At 42.8% G+C, this 19946-nt stretch overlaps 2 protein-coding genes across 15 annotated transcripts in view; both read right to left on the bottom strand.

Moving 5' to 3' along the window:
* The window catches only part of entrep2 (endosomal transmembrane epsin interactor 2), a 121476-nt gene extending 119435 nt beyond the window's left edge, over positions 1-2041 (bottom strand). For both annotated transcript variants that reach the window (XM_086288605.1, XM_086288615.1), the window contains exon 1: positions 1209-2041. In XM_086288605.1, the coding sequence (XP_086144731.1) occupies positions 1209-1457 (249 nt within the window). In that variant the 5' untranslated portion in view covers positions 1458-2041. The remainder of the gene's footprint in view (positions 1-1208) is intronic.
* Positions 2042-4290: 2249 nt separating this feature from the next.
* Positions 4291-19946, bottom strand: part of tjp1a (tight junction protein 1a) — a 106235-nt gene continuing 90579 nt past the window's right edge. For 4 of the 13 annotated variants that reach the window (XM_086288499.1, XM_086288516.1, XM_086288566.1 and 1 more), the window contains 14 exons: positions 18559-18641; positions 18018-18228; positions 17307-17407; positions 16874-17224; positions 15654-15902; positions 13633-14451; positions 13424-13506; positions 13117-13296; positions 12903-13009; positions 12524-12783; positions 12059-12207; positions 11753-11973; positions 10032-10175; positions 4291-6020 (listed from right to left, as the gene is read on the bottom strand). In XM_086288499.1, coding sequence (XP_086144625.1) covers positions 5926-6020; positions 10032-10175; positions 11753-11973; positions 12059-12207; positions 12524-12783; positions 12903-13009; positions 13117-13296; positions 13424-13506; positions 13633-14451; positions 15654-15902; positions 16874-17224; positions 17307-17407; positions 18018-18228; positions 18559-18641 — 3053 coding nt within the window. In that variant the 3' untranslated portion in view covers positions 4291-5925. The remainder of the gene's footprint in view (positions 6021-10031; positions 10176-11752; positions 11974-12058; positions 12208-12523; positions 12784-12902; positions 13010-13116; positions 13297-13423; positions 13507-13632; positions 14452-15653; positions 15903-16873; positions 17225-17306; positions 17408-18017; positions 18229-18558; positions 18642-19946) is intronic. The other 9 variants (XM_086288507.1, XM_086288525.1, XM_086288543.1 and 6 more) reach the window with 6 other exon arrangements.

Here is a 19946-nt window from a genome sequence, read left to right as displayed (position 1 = left end):
CTGAAATGACCTGACAGAGGATTGATTTCAAGCCACAAGGTAGCTAACTGGGACATTTTACAAGGATATCTTAGGATTAGAAAGGCAAAATCTTTCTTCTGTGTGATTCGTTTATTTCATTTCCCCCTGAGATTATGTTACAGCTTTCACTGATGTTAATTGCAAACCTACTTTCGTGTAAAAGACAAACAGTGAAGCACTCTTGAGAACATGCTCGAGTTTGGAGCCATCGGTTACTAGGCAGGTTTTGTGGTTTTCCTGAAGACGGAAATACTTGTTTCTCATCTGCTTTTGCTTAGACTCATTTTCATGATTTATTTCATTATATTAAATTTTAAGGACTGGTTTTTTTTCTGCAAACTTGAGGCACGTGGGCTGGAAAACTTATGCACAGCTGAATCAAGGCACAAAAGATGCAGGTTTCAGATTTTCAACGTGCACCACAACAGGCTGGTAGACCTGTAACACGTTCTGCAGAAAAGTTGCCCAAGGCACTGATCAAGAAAGTGCGCTGACCTTTGAACTCTGATCCCTGCGGTTGCTTACTATTCCCCATACACTCCCACACACAGGCTCTGACGCATGCTATTTCTCAAACACACACACACAGGCAGATGGCCCTCATGCTGCACACCTCCCCTCACCCTTGTACTGTGTCCCACCGCCTCTATAATTAATGGAGCAAGCCCTGCTCGAGGTCTCTGGTAGGATAAAAAAAAAACAAAAAACAAGGAAGTGTGTGTTCATGAATATTTACAGAAAACAGCATGAAAATTTCACACAGAAAGAAAAAAAAAAGATTATCCCAAAGTATCTTACTGTATCTTACTGTGCTGAAGGCTTTAAAATATCCTCATCTTTCTATGTGTGTGTGTGTGGTATCACTGGTTACCACAGAGGCTCTGTATCCTCAAAGCTAATTGCATAAGATTGGCTCTGTCCTCCAAAAATTCATTTAGAAGCTAATTTCTTTCTGTCATGGCCAAGTGATTTAGCTCTCTCCTTGAGACAAACCAGCTAGAGCCCTCTAAAATCCTTATGTTACAAAAAAATCAACTTAGTGTTCCCCAAATAGCCAATTTCCTCCACATGCTTTGGAAAATAAAATAAAGCCGATGATGTTCGTCTCCAATTAGACTGCAACACCTGAAGATAATTCAGATCCAGACTGATTCCTAATGCGTGTATTGTGCGAGTGTTTTACTCACTGAGAAGCCTGCCCAGAACGGACAGGAGTGCCGGACTCTGGGTGATGTGGTGAGAGCCAGAGCCGCGAAGCTCACAGCCAGGATGAGACTCCCGAGGACCATTTGAGAGACTCCCAGAGCCAGCATGATCCTCGTCCGGGTACGGTACTCCCTCAGCCGGGACAGACTGCGGGACAGCGACGCCGGGCTCAGAGACCCCGGGCCGCCTAAGCCACTGCTGCCGCCGCGGGGCAGCGCGTTCACCGGCATTGTGACGAAACGATGCGACCGAACCGGGTTACACAAATGCAGGTGTAGCAAATAAAGGTAACAACATCCGATCAGAAACAGAAGCCTCGCGTATTTGGCCCGCAGTGATCTGGCAAACGGCGTGAGTCGAAGTCAGAGTCCGATGTGGAAGATTTTCTCCATCACTTAAGATGCTCGGAGTCCCTCCAATTAGAGATGCTCTGCGGCTGATGGGAGGAGAAAGGTGAGCAAAGAGCGGGCTGGACGAGCCACCGGATGTTTACCAAAATACGCACAGATGTTCTGGACGTCTTCAAGTCGAAACACGGACAATAAACCTCCGGAGTTCCTCGCTGACTGCTCCAACAAGAGCCCATTCCTGAAAAGTCAAGACGCAAAGAGAGGAAAAAAGCCCCAAACGCTTCATCGTGCTGTCAGCCAGCCTTGCACCATTGTCAGGCTGTCATGCTCGCCTCTGCAGGCTCTCCAACAACTCAAAAGCGAGGGCTGAAGCCTGGATAAAGACGCGCGTGGACAAAAACACATACACACACACACACACACACAATGAACCCACACTCCTCCTAAACGCACTAAAACGCCTAAACGTTGATGGGTTTCTTTTTTTTTCTGGGTCTTTAAGTGTTTGAACACCCCCCTCTCAGGTCTGAGCGAGCGGCTTTTCTCTTCTTCGGTGTGAGAGGCACCAGCCGTGCTTTTCACAGACGACAGCAAATCTAACAGCCAGGACAGGAGATGCACACTGCGTATTGGAGATGTGCCACTCTGTGCGTGTACATGGCGGCGGGCTACACGGAGTGTGTTTTACTCTTGATGGTGAAGGAGGGGAGGAGGACTCCTGCGCTATCAGGAAACAATAAAGACTAAAAATATTAGTAATAATAAAGAAAATCTGCCCGTTATTTGTTACCCCTCCTGATGTGTAATTGGTTCATTAAAATAAATGAAAGAAACTGACATTTTAAGTCCACGTGTGTCTGGATTTCATGGCTTAAAGTGAGTGCGGATTAACCTTAGCTCCAGCAGCTCCATCGGGGCATCTAACATTGACTTTGTCCTGTCCTTCATCACGCAAGTAAAGCTTCACTACAGGGGAGCTCCGAGGAGTTAGACCTTCCAATTATCATCAGTAAAATATGTCACAGGTCTGAGTTTGCCATGCAAAACAAAGTCCGATACGAATACATATTAATTGTGATCACTAACATATCCAAACAAGATTTCTCAACTTGTGCTGGGACCTCACGGTTCATAGGGATTGATAGCAACCTGCATCCTGCAAGGCTCCAGCTCTGCAGATGTTGTATTAAACCGGTTTTTCAGGTGCTGCGTGGTTTTCTTCACGCATTTTATGAAAGATATTTCAAAGAAACCAAGCAAAAACCATTAAAGGCGCGTCAATACATGGAAAAATAATAATAATAAACGTTACTTCCACAGCTGAAAGATTAGCTCCGTCCTGCGGAAAAGACCCATTCACAGCTCACCAGCGCCACCAAGCGGTGAGCAGCGGTGATTTTTGTTTTTTATTTAAATCACAATATACTCTAATCTGTTTTTTTCCTTTTTAGTGTCATAGATGCTGCTTACTGCTTTCTGATTACTAAGTGCTACATTTATTTTTTATTAACCCTGAAACCTTTAAATAGTGTAAATATATTTTATAATCCATTCATGACTGTAAGTCCATGATAAAACGATGAAATCATATTTTATGTATCAGCTGCTGAAATAAAATATAGCCAAGCATTCATGTGGATAGTTCAAACAAAGCTACAGTTTATTAAACTGGTTATTTGAAAGATGTCCTCAACACAGTCTGAACTCTGTCAGGCATCTTTCTTTTAATTTCTTTAAGTAGTCTTCAGGAATAGTTCGTCAGGCTTCATGAAGGACACTCAAAGCTCTTCTTTGGATGTTGGCTGTGTTTTGTTCTGTTTCCTGTTAAAATGATCTCACACTGCTTCAATAATGCTGAGGTCCCGCTCTGGGGAGGCCAATCCATGACTGACAGTGTCATGGTGTCGTTTTTCTGTCTTTCACTGCACTGGCAGAGTGTTTGGTATCGTTGTCATCAATCAGACACTTTTCCGATGGAATTGCATGGTGGGCCAAAATCTGACCTCTGACAAATCCAATGTAGACACTGAGTGTTGCACTTCTCTCCTGAACTCCTCTGTATATGTTGACCATAATTCTAACCACAAATTTCCAATTTGGATTCAATTTTCCATAAAACTTGTTGCAGTGGGTCTTATGGACCTTGTGTTTTTATATCCAGGTATGCTTTTACTGCATTAGCAGTGTGTTCGAGGTCATTGTTATGACCAATTATCTGAAAAGAATATAGAAATGGGCGGTTTCTTAAAACCTTTTGCACTATACTGCATATTATATATAAATACAATACCCATCCATCCATCTTCTTCCGCTTATCTGGGGGCAGCAGACCTAAGCAGAGAAGCCCAGCTCTCCCAAGCAACCTCCTCCAGCTTGTCTGGGGGAGCACCAAGGCATTCCCAGGCCAGTCTAGAGATATAATCTCTGCAGCATGTCCTGGGTCTGCCCCGGGGCCTCCTCCCGGTGGGACATGCCCAGAACCCCTCACCCAGGAGGTGTCCTTATCAGATGCCCGAACCACCTCAACTGGCTCCTTTCGATGTGGAGGAGCAGCGGCTCTACTCTGAGCCCCTCCTGGATGGCTGAACTCCTTCCCCCATCTCTAAGGGAGAGGCCAGGCACCTTTCGGAGGGAGCCCATTTCCACTCAGAAAGCAGCGGCGGAAATACAAAACCCTGTAGGTTAAAAAAAATAACTAAATCCTTATCCACTCTTTAATTTAAAAATGATTTTATTTATTAATACAGTGGTATACTTAAAATTGTGTTGCAGAGGAGAAAAAAAAAAGTCAGCCACAAGTGAAGAGCTAATATCCAATAAAGCCGTGTTATATCTAAAAGTAAAACAGTACTGGTGTGCCATACGTAATATATTGTCTATTAGTACAAAAATACATTTAAGGGCACACAATATAGCATCCAGTATCAGAAATCAGTGAGAGGGACACTTTGAGAGCACACCCTTCCAAATGAAGATGTTTTAAATGCATCTGAGCCACAAAGACTTTCCTTAACCCTACGTGGACAAAGTAATAAAAATAGAAATAAAATTTAAAAAAAGACGACCTTTTTGAGACCGTAAAATAGCGGTGGCAACATATCGGTAGAAAAGGTGTGATGTATTATTGTTAGGTTACAATTCAAAGGCTTGAAGGTATGCCCATAATACAAAGATAACCACTTTCACTTCCTTCTGCTTTTTTAAAACATGTTTTCTCTAAGTTTTATACAAAAAAGAAAGACATACAAAAAGTTCATTTACAACAAAAGAGAAACAAGGCAATATGCTAGCTTTATTTACAGCCACTTCTTCTCAGATGGTTTTTTGTTTTTAAGCAATGCATAGCAGATAAAAGAAGAGCATACCTTTGTTATCTTTTATCAACCGTTTCTGCGTGTGCTAAACCCAAGTTTATTTATACAGAGGGTTCACAAAAAATGGCAAAACAAATGACATTATACCATAATTTATCATAACTTAGTTTTTTTTTTTTCTTAATGAAAAGTGAATAATCTGCAGATAAGGCATCACTGCTTATTTGTGTGAGTGCAAAGAGTGCACAGAGAAAGGAAAGATATTAAGTAGATGTGAGGAAGGAACCGAGGAGGCTACTGGACCTGAGTAAAGAACATGCATAGATCTCCCTCAGGCTGGAAGGAGAGAGGTGGTGCTCAGTAAGAGAGGAAGTTACAAAAGGTAAGAAAAGGAAGAACAGAGTGAGAAGTGTAGGAAGAACGTCTCTAAAAATGTGCTGCTGCTTCTTGGGTTCATGTCTTGCCACCTCCTCAAACCAACTGTATCAAACCTTCAGTAAGATTCCTTCAATGTGGAAGGGGGGAAAAAACAAACAAATAATTCAGTCCCCTGCACTGAAAAACAACAAGATGTCGACTGGCAATCGAATTCGAGTCCAATTTGAAGTAAATATATATATATACTGTAGGCATATATAGCATAAATACACTGACACAGATTTTTTCAAGCATGTATGCTGCCTCAAAAGCCATACATCCATCTGTACTTTTGTAAAAAAAAAAAAGAAAAATTACATTAAACATTGCTTTATATATAAGTGTCAATCGTCAGTGACGTGGGTCATGCATCATTTTACATCAAAACTTTGAAATTGAGTTTAAAGAACAGCTCGTAGCGATCATTGGTGTCTCTCCTTCGTCCAGCACTGTCTGGGTCTTCTTCATGCTCTATTATCCCGTGTGTTTTGTTTGCTTGGAGTGCGTCTGTCAGTGTGTGTGTAGTGGTATACGTGTGTGTTTGCGTGCGTGCCCATCGTCTTCATTTCATCCGCCATTCTTCCACATTCGGTAACATCACACCTGCTGTCTCTTCTTTAAAAGTGGTCAATGAGCACAGAGACACAGTTGGCTCCCACCAGGTAGTTGGGGTCTCCGGTGAGAGACTTGTTCTGCCAGCTTTTTGGATCACCTGAGGACAGACAGATGGGGGGTTGATATTAGCTGCTTTTTTTTTAATGTAAAAATTCACACCCAAACCTCTCTTTAAAAGTCGTGAACTCGGGTTTTCATTTTAAAAGAGCCCTGCCTGCACAAGTTAATGATATTCATGGTTTGTGAGCCACGTTATGTGAATGTTTAAAGCCCGTATCCGAGGCGGAGGAGCGCGAGAGACTAGTAAAACCTCTTTGGTGTTTTTATTGAATGTCCCCAGCCTCCTGTTGACTGCAAATTAAAGTGTAATTGCAATTATAAACATGCGTATCTGTGCCAAGAGGAATCAAAGGAGGCAGAGCGAGCTCAGCAGAGGTCCATCAATACAGGACTGACCACAGTGCATGTCACAGTGTGTGTGCAGCCTCTTCACTGATACAGCCATACTTTAAAAGCTTCTTCTTAAAAGAGAAACGCTCCACTTTAGATCTGTGTCAGACAGTCTGTGTCTGACATGAAAATACTAACTGGTGGACATCTCTCTCCATCCCCTGGTGCATACGTGGACTTGCTGCTGGCTGAACTAAACTTAGCCCAAAAAAGTAGGAACATTTGTTTGGTTGATAATTTCTTTGTTGTAACGATGCTTCTTGGCGTTAAACTCTTACACCATTGGAAAGCTGTTTTATTTCCCCTTAAATGTTGACTCGTTTATAAGGAAAATGCTTTTGTTGGTTGAGCAGCAGAGTTGAGTGGTGCAGTGTTGTCGTTTACTGTATTCTGAAGAAACAAGACATGTTGTCAATTAACAAACAGGGACCTCGGCAGCATGTGGAAGAACCTTAAATAGCCATGACAGCTTGGCTCCTCCTCCTCATGCTGGTCACCAAGTTGTGGTTGTGTTGGTCACAGAATAAGCTGTTTGGCATTGGCAGAGAAGATCTGGCAACGCAGACACTCAACTCTGCTGCTCAACCCACATTTTTCTTTCAAATGTGGCACTAATCAAGAGAAAATAAACAGGCTTTCCAACGGTATAAAATTCAATGCCAAGAAGCATCGTTACAACAAAGAAACAATCGATCAAACGCAAATTTCCGTACTTTTTGTGCCACGTTTAGCTGTCATGTCACACAGTAGAAATGAGATGTCAGGTGAGCACCGTGAAGCTTTCCAGGATGATGTGAAAACAGCTTTCTAGTGTCAAACTGCACATTAATCTCCATAGGGATGTTCTTACATCCAAAAGAAGCAGAAATGAGGAAAAACACATATTTTGTATAGAAGAAGGGGAGGGCTTAATCTAAAGACTCGGCGCCAGGGAAGAGATTAAAGCGAAGATAACCACGTCTTCTGCTCAGGTAAATTAAAAGCACCACTTATAACTCAGATGAAAGCCTTAATTGAAAGTTTGTTTACTGTGGGCAGGCTGTGGCTCTGAAGGTATAGCACGATGCAACTAATTCCCAGTGGTCAGACCAGCACTTACATGGCCGCTCACTGTCACAGACGTGCGAGCTATAGTTCAAGCGGCTGTGTGTAAAGTGCTCTGATTAACAGCACCGACTGAGGCGCAGGTGTAGAGCTTATATGTGCAGAGTCGACACCTGTTTGCCTTTTTTCTGAGAGCTGTTAACGCGCCTCACCAACATTTATCTTTCCTTTTTAGTCCAAACAGAACACAAAAACGTTCATTTCGATGAACTCATTGGCCGCTTGTCGGCTCTGCACTCGAGCTGACTGCTTATGTGCTCGACATAAGCACAAAACAAGCTTTCAATTCTGTCCTTCAGTCATCGCCATGTTCTTTCACACGCGCTTCACAGAGCGCCTGTAGCTTAGACACTAATAAAGTCTGTCTGCAAGTAATTCTTGATGTTCATGATAATTGCAATACATTAAATTTTATCCTACGGAAGGCAGAGAGCCAAAATGCCTACCTTTAAAACTTCAAATAAAAAACTGCATTTGAGTTATGAGTTCCGGGCTTTCGCCTCCTTCCTTTGATGCCAGTATGTGACCTTACAAGAATAGCTGCCAACTTTCTTCCAATGTGGAAGTCACAAATCTCATATCCATTTGTCAGAAACTATTTTGTGGCGGCGTATGTATGATAAAGCAGTTAAAAAAAAATCTGCTTTAAATTGCATAGAATAGAAAATATCAACCGAAAGTGACACCTGAGAGCAGAAATCTGACATTTTACTTACAGATGACAAAAGAATCCCTGTCAAAACAGTCAATTAAGTTTCTGTTAATCACTCATTTCACCCTCACTGTATCCTTAATAAACATATATTAACAAATACATTACAGGTGTATCCTAAAATGTGTGAAAGGAGGTCCCCGTTTTGTTTGTAATGAGCAAGAACTACAGACAAAACAGTCGCTTATCAAAGTACAGCATCGTAGCTTCATCTCACTCTCTGGTCACTGATGGGATCAACCCTTCAAATATACTACGATGCCAAACTTCTGCTTTTTATTAGAAACAACAAACAAATTCTTCTACAGAGCAAAACTGCATCACACTGGCTGTAACGTAAGTATTTAAACACAGCAGAGATAAAGGGCGCAACAAGAAGCAGAGACTTGCAAACGGGTGAAAAAAATGAAAAAGAAAAAAGGAGAGAAGCACAAAGCAAAGTGCGAAGAAAACCACAGAAGGGTACAGGAGGAGGCCGGAGAGTGGCCTTGCTTTACAATAAGAGGATTACGACGCAGCCCGATAATCCGCCCACAATTCAGCAGGACAACAGAGTGAGCTGACATCTCATTCAGCCTTCCATGTCTCATCCTTAAAATGAGGCTAATTAACAGCTAATCCTGACCACTGCCAAAATGACCACTGTTTTTGAAGATGGGCTATGGGAAGGACAGTTTGAAGAAAAGGCTAATTTAGCTGCTTCCCTCATATGTGTTCAGCTCTCATTTTTCTTTGTATACAGATGTTTAACCCGGGTTCGAACTCTGGGTCTTTCTTGGTTTGCTCAGTTACGTTATAGATTAAATGAAAACCAGTTTGAAGAGGTTTGTTTTGTCTACAGTACAGTACAAATATAGAATTTAGCATTCAGAAATAATCTCCTTTGTGGTTTTACTTGTACTTTGACACTGTAGTGTATATCCTGCTTTATACAACTCAAATATGAAAAGATAAGGACCTGCAGCGACACATTTGAACTAAACTAAGTCCTGCGTCACACTGCAGGCCCTCTAATTCTGCAGTCTGCGTATGTTTAACTTGTAATTGTAGCTAAATTTATTGGAGCTATGTAGCAGAGTGACACTAGCTATAAACTGATAAGAGTGCCGAACTCTTCCAGTAAGTCTGGAAGAGTTCTTAGCATGAAAATTCAATTTCTCACCACCTGAAAGCTGCCTTCAAATAGGAACACTTTGAAAAATGAGAGCTAAATTTAGAAAGCTACAGCCTGACATCATAGCAACATGTCTGTGTTTTTTTAATTTTTATGCAGGATAATGACATAAGTTATCGTTTATGACAGCGTCCCAGTTTCCAGAAGATCTGTGAAAGCTGTTTGTTCTTCAGGTCGGGATTGGGCGGCTATGTGAAAAATATGAATCTGAGCACAGAAGCATGCATTACAGAGTAATTACACCTGATGAAGTTCAATTATAGTGCAGCCAAGAATCCAGTGCATGCATGTTAAATGGAAAAGAAAAAATGAGAGGAGCTTGTTAAGATGATTGAGAGGAAGCAAGAGGGAAATGCTGAAGTTTCAGCATGTGAAATGAATAAACCAGTGGTACAGTGTAAGAGACTGTGGGTTAGTCAGTAAAAATACAGGAAATGAATAGACTTGAAGCCAGAATTATGAAATAAGGTGGATTTTCCCCCCTACATTGATTCTCAAACATCGTGTCATACATCATCTGGTTGATTCTCTTTGAGAGTTGGATGTTTGATAAAGAGAAGAATCAAAACTAGGGGTAAAAGCTGATTAAAAACAGTGACCCCAAAACCCTCAGTTTGTCACACAGCCAGCCCAAACGACCCCAGAAGAACAGAGAGAGCACAGCATACCCGACGAGGAGTCGGAGGATTTTAGAGCAAAAGACCAACCATCAGGGGTCATTGACGCACAGTGAGGTAAGCGTAGCTCCACAGGCTTCAGGAACTTTAGGCCGTGAGGTCCACACATCACCAGAGGGCTGAGCAGAGTCTCTCCTGCAAATACAAACACACAGCGGGGTTAAACATTCTGTCACAAACCCACACAGGTATAAAATGTCCTTTTAGCCTAAAGCTTTTGTTGGCTTTTTGCTTCTAGGCATATGAGATTATTTGGATTGGGTTTCATGACAATCTATATAATAAAACAATTTATTGAATCATCATTTTGTTTTGAGATGAAACTGAACTAATAAATGCTCATTTACGTATTTCATCCACCCAACAGCCATTCAATCAATGCAACACCCAAGCAATAGCATCAAATAAGGGATCAGAATCTTTTAATGATCCTGGCCAATCAGCTGAATGCTGCGTTTGTGGCGATTCAAACAGGAAAGCTGCATAGTGCCATCTGGTGGACAAACTGTGCACAATCAGCACTCATAACATGGTTGAAGGGGGTTTCTCCCGTCTCTTCTTTACTTTAACTAAATGCCAATACTGACAGCTCGACAAAATAGTCACCAATAATATCGACCTGCCAATAAATTGGTGAGACTCTAACAACGTGGATGATAATGGCTGCAACAAAGGGATAAAAATCTTTGTGACAGCAGGAGAACCAGCTGTAGACATTTTCAGCAGTCTTCCTTTTTCACACGTAGCATCGGCAGAAAATTGTGGCTTTTATGTTATACTAGTTCTAATAACATATTTTACTCCAACTTCTTCATTTGCTACTGAAACAGCACCAGCATCACTGCCTTTTAAAACAAAACTGATTACAATATTTGGCTCTGATTATTCTCTACCAGCTCCTGAGGGAATTATCTGTCTGCTTAGCTGCTGAATTCTTCTCCATGTTCACCACTAAGTCACCGTCTGCCAGCAGTTTGAGGCTGAGCAGGTAGCGTGCAATGGGTTTTTAGAGATGGTTCACTAAAAACAGCTGCCTGCTGAGTGAAGTCTCACTGTAAAGCTAAAAGCAGCTGCAGTTTCAGATTCTCTGAATGTGCATCACTAAAACGTGAACCATTCTACGCTGTCACATATTTCCACATAATCACTGGTCACACTGATCTAAGAATATAAAGTCTGCCTCTACCATCCAGTCAACCTGCAGAGCTTACATCCATTTCTGTCCAGAATCATATAAATAATGGAGTTAAGACCTTGAGACAATTTCATAAAACTAAGGTATCTATTGATTTGTGTGGTTACAGTGGATTACTGTGTTACAAGGACTGATCTAAAGCTTCATTACATGGTGGAATGGGATCTTCTTAAACTCAAAAAGCAGTGACATACTCCACAGGAATGAAAGCTTCACCTCTTCATTTTTTTCGTCAATGGGGAGGGCAATAAAGAAACTACCCTACCATTCAATTCAATAAAAAAAAAAAAAAAACTGGACTGGACTCATAACAGCCTCATCAAGGAGAGACAGAACAGACTGTTCTTTCAGAGGATACTCAGAACCATTCCTTTTGTTAGGGCGTTGATCAGTAAGATGGATATATGGCGGTACATGTGGACAGCACTTATGGACAGCAGAAGAACAAAAAGCCTCCAAAACAAAAACAAAAATACATTTTGTTTTCTTTCTTCCTCCATTTTTTTTAACATCTTACCTTTCTCCTTGTCGAGTGGCGGCAGAATGCTGTTGTCTCGACAGACCTTGAAGTAAATCTCTTGCTCCACGCCGTCGGGGATGGCACCCTGCGGGATAATGATGCTGACACCTGTCTCGATGGAGCTCAGAACGCCACCGTTAGAGTTGAAGATACCACGAGCTGTTGCCACCACAGTGTGACCTTCGTCTTCATCTTCATCATCCTCTAGGGCACTGGGGCTGGGAGACAAACGGCTTTAGTGTCACACTGTTATATTTAATAATAAACCTTTACCTTTAAATTTACTCAGACATAGCTTCCTACCTCACAGGGATGGCCTTGGGCATGGCGTTTACGTTGTTCTGCTGGTATTTGGATCGGGGGTCCGTTGTGCGTGTGAAAGTGTCCAGGCCACTGTCTTGGTCTGTGTTATGGGGCTGTGGGGGTACCTGAGGCTTTACCGGGCTCGAGCTCTGTTACAGATGCAAGAGGTTTAAATGGGACACTTTATTCATTTAAACATTTTAGAAATTTTAGCATATGCCACCAACATTTCAGAAAAACCTGTTGGTCATTAAATTTGAAAAAACACTGGAAACTTTTCTTTACGTTTTAAAAAACTGTATTACCCTGTTCATGATTTTAATGTGACACGAAGGCTGACAGCCGAGGTTACATTAAGAGCGCCATTTGACTTTGATTCAAACACACATTGATTTTAAAGCTTGCAACCTCCCCTGCACCATCATATATTTGACTCTGTGAGACCTCGGGCCAAAATCGGTTTACCTTGGGAGCACTCTCAGGCTTGTCATTGGACAGGAGGTTGTGGTTGAATTTAGGACTGTCGAACTTGCGCGAAAAAGGCTTGGCAGAGGTGGTGTAGGGCTTGGGCGCAAAGCGGTTGTAGGTGGATGTGGGCAAACCCCCAGTGCTAGTGACCGTCTTTGGAGGCTGTTCACTGGTGCCATTGACTGGAGACTTCTCAGGGAAACTCTTGTGAGGAAGAAAGTTGGTCTGGACCGTGTCCTCTCGAGCAGGAGGCTTGGCTGTAGAAGAGCAACGCACATCAGCCAAAAAAAAAGCTCTACAGTACAGAACACAAGTGTATTTCCCCTTTGATCGCGATCTTATATGAGATAAAAATCCTGACTACTGTCAATTTTACCATCAGGTGAGGGCTTGGGCAGTATGGCCGGTGGCACAGCTGGTGTCACTTGGGGAACTGGTTCATAATTTTTCTCCAGTGGACTTGGTTTCTCCACTGAGTCCATCCTACATCACAAAATGAAAAGCATAAGTTAGATAGAAATATAAAAAACATTAAGGAAAAGAAAAGAAAAAGACAAAAATATGGAAATAATAGGGAAAGTGAGAATCACCTGGGGAAGCTGTGGCTGGACTGTGCTTGTGGTTGGGGTTTATTGGAGCCAACCTGCAGTCTGTCAAAGTAAGACAACTGTTTCCTGTAGTAGTCCTCATCCTCATCAGGGTCATAATGGTTGGAGCGCACGATGTCATCGGATCCCTTGGACTGAGGCTTCTGAGGCTCTGGCCCTCTGCTGGTGTAACAACACAGTCCAGAAGGTAAAACACATGGCAGAAGTTAGAGCAAAGCAGATGAAAAGGAGTTTACAATACAGAGCCAAAATGAAACTGAGACCTTTTGAACAGCAACTATAGGCTTACCTAAAGGTCTTCTCTTGATCCAGGTTGCTCAGAGAATTTGCTTTAGGGATTACTCCACCAGCTTTCAAGGGCAAATCTGCAGCCTGAAGCAGGAAAAGCAATGAAATTTATCAGAGGGATAAAACAAATGTTTTCTTCTTCTAAGCTGCTAATTTCCTAAAAGTTGAAAGTAACTTGAAGAATTGGAAATTCATATCATGCCAGTTTACCTTATTCCCAAATGAATCCCCGACATCTCTGGCTCGGTCCACGGACACAGAGCGTTTGTTCTCAAACATTTTGACCCTCGTCAGTACTGACTGAGGCCGCATGGCTGGATCTTCCTCCTGCTGCTCATCTCTTGCAGGTGCAGCTTTTGGAACATCAGCAGGTGAAGGTGAGGGAGTCTCGACTTTATGAAGGGTGGGGCTAGATTCGAAGTTCACTGGAGCAGGATCGTACTGCTGAGGTTTGTAGCCTTTCTGCTGCGATGCTGGTCCCTGGTTATAGGCCGGCCGCTGGGCAGCGGGTTCTGGTGAGCGGGCAGCTGAGGGGTATGTGCTCAGGTGAGAATTTGGGTCATAGTGCAATTCAGACGGCTGAGGAGGAGGCGGAAGATCATCGTAACGGACAGGTGCTGAAACTGTCGGTTTGCCGTAGCGAGGTCGTCCGTCAAATCCCTGCTGAGGTGGCGGCTCGTCGTAGCGCAGTGGAGGGGTGTAATGAGAGTCGGGGCCCTCGCCGTAAGGAGGACGGGGATCGTAGGCCTGGGTGTTGGCAGTAGAGAACGGCTGGTTGTAGGGGTTCCACGGTTGCTGGTCATAGTGAGGCACGCTGTTGTCATAGCTCTCATAGTTACGGTACTTTGGTTCCTGGTAGCCAGCGCCGACACCACTGCTGCTGATGTCATACCGACTGGGTGGGTGGTCGTAATCTCTGTACGGCTGCTCGTCAGGGTGATAACCCTGCTGAGGGTTGTACGTCACAGGCTTCATGCCGTGACCACCTCTGCCTATGTTGTCTGTGCTGTACGGATCCTTCTGAAACATCTACCGAAGAAATACACAACAAAAAAAGGAGGTTAACAACGTCACAGGTTCCAACATATACTGCAAAGATGTGAATTATGTGAAATGGAAAACTGGACACACGCAGACTAAAGAAAAAACAAATCTGCAAAATGAATTGCAGAAGACGAAACGAGAAGGGAAAGACCTGAAATAGAGAAACTGAGAGGGAGGAGTTACTAGTCAGATAATATATTAGATTTAACAGAAATTGCAGCACAGCCAAATACTCCAGCTTAAAAAAATAATTAAAAAAAAAAATCGCAATGTACCACAGAAACATTAACAGAGTTTAAAGAAAGAAAGAATAAAGTTTTTGAAATACGCAACAAAACAATGGGGTTCATTTTTCTCACCTTCACTAAAAAAATGAAAATAAAATTACAAAATTAAGCGCGTATAACGCTTAATTAAAACTCCTTTCACTAATTAGAAAAATTATTTCTGGTTGCTTCAGGCATGACGTGCCGATCTGTAGTAAACAAACGGGAACGAAAAAAATGTCACCCACTGTCTTGGTGCAGTCGCAAAACAACAAACAGTATTTAAGGACCGAAGCACAAACTCCTTTTACAGAAGCACATTTAAAAACCCTGACATTTAAGAAGTAACCATTAATTCTCCATCAACAGCTAAACACAGTTTCTGTTAAAGGTTATCATGGCCAAATGTTTTGTCCTCATAGATACATGCGGGACAGGAGGAAAATAAAGTTTCAGGAAAATGAATGGCTACTTTTACAAAGAAACAATCCATTCAGTCTGCACTGATAAACACAGCCCAAAGAGATCTGCTGCTATTGGTTAACAGAGGCAAACGCAATGTAGCCATGCAAAGAATATAAGCAAAAGTCAGAGCTGCAGGATATCCACTGCTCTTCTACACGTAGGCCTATCAGCGCAGCCATCACCCTTCAAGCCCACTGTTGTTTACCAGCATCTGCACACACACATTTGCACCCCCACACCACACACACACACACACACATATCTGTCTCTTCTGGGCAGCACTGTGGTCAGCAGACATGCAGGGCAGAAGAAAAGAGAGGGAAGCGTGGCAGCAAGAGGAAGATAGGAGGACAGGCAGCAGTAGCAGCAGCACAGAAGTTCAGCCAGGTCAGACCGAGCTGAGCCGAGCCGAGCCGGGCCGGGTCACGGAGCATCCAGTGACGATCAGATGGATACCTTTGGTTCTGAACTGCCCAGTCCAGACTGTAGAGGTTCTGGCGAGATGCTCTGAGGTGCTACCTCAGGTGTGGGCCTTCTAAGTGAGCCAGCCTCTGGGATGGGGCTTGACTGGCTGTAGGGAGGTGCAGGAGACTCAGAGCTCAGAGCCCCTACAGTGTTTACAGTAACGTCGACAGCAGGGGGCATTGTCTCAGCCTTGGGCTCAGGCTGCTGGGAGATGCTAGGGACAGCAGCGGCCTCTGCTTTCTGTGAAGTGGTTCAAAAATGTTTAATAACATGCGCTGACACACTGTGGTGAAGTACAAGTGTTTCTACCTTCTCAGCCCCCCCTACAGTGGTCTGCTCTTTGTTTACCCCTACAGTTTACATTGATACAAACAGCCTATCACTCGCCGCCGTATTTAACAGTAGCTACAGATCAACCAATAGCAAGTGAGGGTTAGGAATTAGCAGCAGGACAAGTTTTCAAGGTTAGGTGATACTAACTCGAGTTTAATTCTATGGTTACAATACAGTAAGTCGTTTTCTCCCTTTTCATGTTCATTAACACATCATGAGACGACAAATGCTTAGACTGTAATATCACAACTACCAATAGAGTAGTGATAAATACATTTCACAGGTACACTGGATTAACACTGGCATTTCCAACATGCACATAATACTTTCTGGTGTCATATTGTCACAGTCCCAATCATAGGTAGAACAAAGGCAGGAAGTGCACATAGGTGAATACTGATACAGACACTTAGACAGACAGAAGTGGGATTTTTTGGCTCTTTTTTTCCCCTCACTCAGTGACATTAGTAATAGTCACACTAATAAGACAGCTTGTGGTAATACAGAGTGCAAGAGTAATAGTAAAGGTATGAAGTCTTCTCCTCTTCAAAATTAAAAAAAAAAACAAACAAAAAAAAACACACGCCCACAAATATCAGTCAAACACACACATAGAGGCAAATAGGTAAATAAATACTATAATAAATAAAGATATATATTTCTTTATAGTTGCGCATATATATATATATATATATATGTATTATGATAAATACCTGACCACAAAAGTTTTCACTTTCCCGTTGATATTGTTTTATAACAGTTAATAGATTAACCGCAAATACAAAAAAGTGACTTCAATAGCGCCTCCAGAAAACCCTTCTAACGCACACCGCGTCCTCCAGACAACAGGGGAGACGTACAGGTCTCAGAAACGCTACCTGCTGCGGCGCTGGTGCCTTGAAACCGGCCGGGTCGATGCGGTTCAGGGGGTCCGGCTGCACTGTGTGCGGGTAGCTGACATAGCCAGGGGGCTCTTGGATGACAGGCGGGTCCTCACGGACAGGCTCGGAGGACCGCGTGATGGCAGGCTCCGTGGGTGGACCCACGTCATCGTTCAGCGTTTCATCCAGCTCCTGGTCGGTGTAGGCTCCTCCCTCTGTGTCTGTGTCCTCATAATCGGAGGTGTGGCGGCTGTCGGTGCTGTACATGGAATACTCACTGCCTGGCGCCGACAGGTAGGAAAGGCGGTCGTCATGGATGTCCAGGTCATCGTCGCCAATTCCATCAGCCTGTGAAATAAAGAATACAATGAGAAGGGGACTGAGATAAGAGAAATCTCATCAATATCGTGTACGTGTGCGCATGTCTTACCTTGCCCTCTGAAACCCACACCAGCTGGTTCTGCTGCTGCTGGATTATTTCTTTCAGTGCTCCAAACCAACCATCGTTCATGTTGTTCAAGTTAATGGTTGCTGAAGGCAGAAAGAGGGAGGGGCAAAAATGAAACTCTATCCACTCACACAATTATTAAAAAAAAAAAAAAAAAAAACAACCATTTGTATCACTTATTCCTAGAAATTAAGTTTTGCACGCTGGAGCAATATGACTCTGGACTAGAAACTAAACGACAGTCATTTTCTCCACTGGTGACCCAGTATGTATGCTGTTACAGATCAATAACCAGATAAACATCCTGATTTTAAAAAGAGGCACAGTTGCACAATAATGTTAAGAAAGATGATTTATGAGAAGAATGTGTGCTTAAGCCTGAATGGAAGCTGATGGCAACGCTCTCTCGGCCCGCTCGGTTTATCTTCAACAGATGCTCCTCAAACATGGTTAGAGCACATCCTTTGACAGGGAGACTGCACGCTGAGAAAGAGGCCTGGGGGCACACTTGTGAGGACTTTAACAGAACAGGGTCAGGCACAACAAGTGCGCTGTTGCGACAGCAGCCGGCACTGCAGCTCTCACTTGTCAACTGTGTGAAATTCGTCTTTGCTCCCTGTGAAATCTCCCACTTAAACCCTCCACCCCTCCCGCCCCGTGGATGAACCCTTTTATTCCTTCCACTGGACTCACTGGTGAAGAGGTGGTGGTTGTTCTTTCTTAACTTGAGGGCTCGATCATAAAGCTTTCTTGCGCTCTTCCTAGACTCGGGGCAGAGCCGTGTCCTCATGTTCTTGATGCCCTGCTTTGTGTCCGGGTTGAGAAACACCACAATTGGATACCACTGAGCGTAGTTCAGTCGGTCCACTGCATTCGGGGTTATATCCAGCACCGCATGCTTGTCCTTCAGGTACAGACAAAAAATAAAAACAAAAAACACGCTTTATAAATGTGATTATTTGCCATTTAAGGACTGAGTCTCCATAAAGTAGAATTTTGTGAACCATCTTTTCCACTATTCACAAACAGGCAATCTTGAGTTTAGCACATTACTTTGGGTAATGTATAATTTCCTTGAGTGAACACCAGATGGCAGCAGTGAGCTGAGCATGTTATTGGCTTTCCTTTCAATGTTTTTAAAAATCACCAAAACAAATGGGCAACAAAGACATTTTCTATCCACAATCCTCCATAATTTCAAATCAGTACAAGTGTATATTTCATTTCAACTCACTCGATCAATGATCTGCTTAATTGTGTGCAGGCGGATGATGCCAGAGCTCTTCTGGTCTGTTCCTGCATCCCTGGGTTCACTCTCTTTGGAAGACAAACGGACAGAGTCACTGCATCACATCAACAAAAGAGAACGACACCAAGAAACACAGGCTGTGCCCCAATTAGACATCTTTGTAGCGTGCAGTTGTCGACTCCCATAAATAGAGCAGTTAAATAGGGAATGACGATCTTCGTACAGGAGAGGACAAGTGTACGTTTATACAAACAGCTACGTAATAAAACACAAAATGAGGACAGCAGCCAACTCATGCAACGGTCATTACGGATTTTTGGGGAGGTTCGGGGAATGAAATCCAGCGTTAAAATGTGTGTGTGCAAGTGCATGTAGCAGTTTAAAACATGGTGCAGGAAATGTGTTACGTGAGGAACACTGACATTAAATAAGCACATACAATAGCAGGAGGGTCATTTGGGATTAATGAGACTGAGGTGCCATTGTAAGCCTAGAGGATTTAAGCAAGGATGTGAAGAGAGGTTTATAATTTAAACAAAGACAAGCAATTGCTTCCTGCCTAGAAATGCATAGAAAGGCTCAGAAGAGGGCAGTCAGCTCACCACAGGAGGCTTAATAGATAGCAAGGCCTCAAATACATCATAGAGCCCCATCTAGTAGCATCTAAGCTCTGCAATCATTGGCTGTAACTATCAAAAGGGTTTTATTAAAGGGCAAATAAACATAGCCATTCATGCACAGGTTCAAGCATATGCAGCGATGTTAAAAGTAAATGCTAAAATCAATAGTTCTTTTTCTGCCATTCTAAAAAGGCCAGTAAGTGAGACATCTATTCATTTTCAGTCACTAAATAAATCTGTTATTAAATCTGCAATGGGCGCATGCAGAGAAACAAGACACTGACACTAGCTGTCAAAAGAACCACAAATGTATTGAAAACCTTCTTTGCACCACCAGTAAATTATGACAGTATTTTACATTTTCCTGCTTTCGATCGTCCACTTACTTGAATCCAATAATAAAGCAAAACGGCCTAAAAATAAACCTTAAAACTTGAGCAGTTTTCCTAATTGGCACTTCCATTTAAAAGCTTTTCGTCCATATTCAACAAGAGTGTTTGTACCTGAAAAAAAAAGCTCAGACTTTAGACTGCTCTAAATACTCCAGTTCTTTTTTTTTTTAATACTCTTGTTTCTGTATGTCAGTGAGAGAGGATATCCTCTCTCACTGACATGGCCATTTCAGGCACACAGATGAACTGAGGGGCTCCACCAAGACACGCCGTGTAATAAAGAAGGAACTGTGAATCATGCAGAGCTACTTTGTTGGAGTCCAAGAAAAAGAAATATGTAGCTGGAAACAAGCATAGTAGG

Source organism: Aulonocara sp. 'chitande type north' Nkhata Bay, linkage group LG1, assembly GCF_057382095.1.
Source record: "Aulonocara sp. 'chitande type north' Nkhata Bay isolate Kocher_YH1m ecotype deep benthic linkage group LG1, A_spYH_male_GT1.1, whole genome shotgun sequence".
NCBI lineage: Eukaryota > Metazoa > Chordata > Actinopteri > Cichliformes > Cichlidae > Aulonocara > Aulonocara sp. 'chitande type north' Nkhata Bay.
Note: the sequence above shows the minus strand (reverse complement) of the source record. Positions and strands in the feature narration are given on the sequence as shown.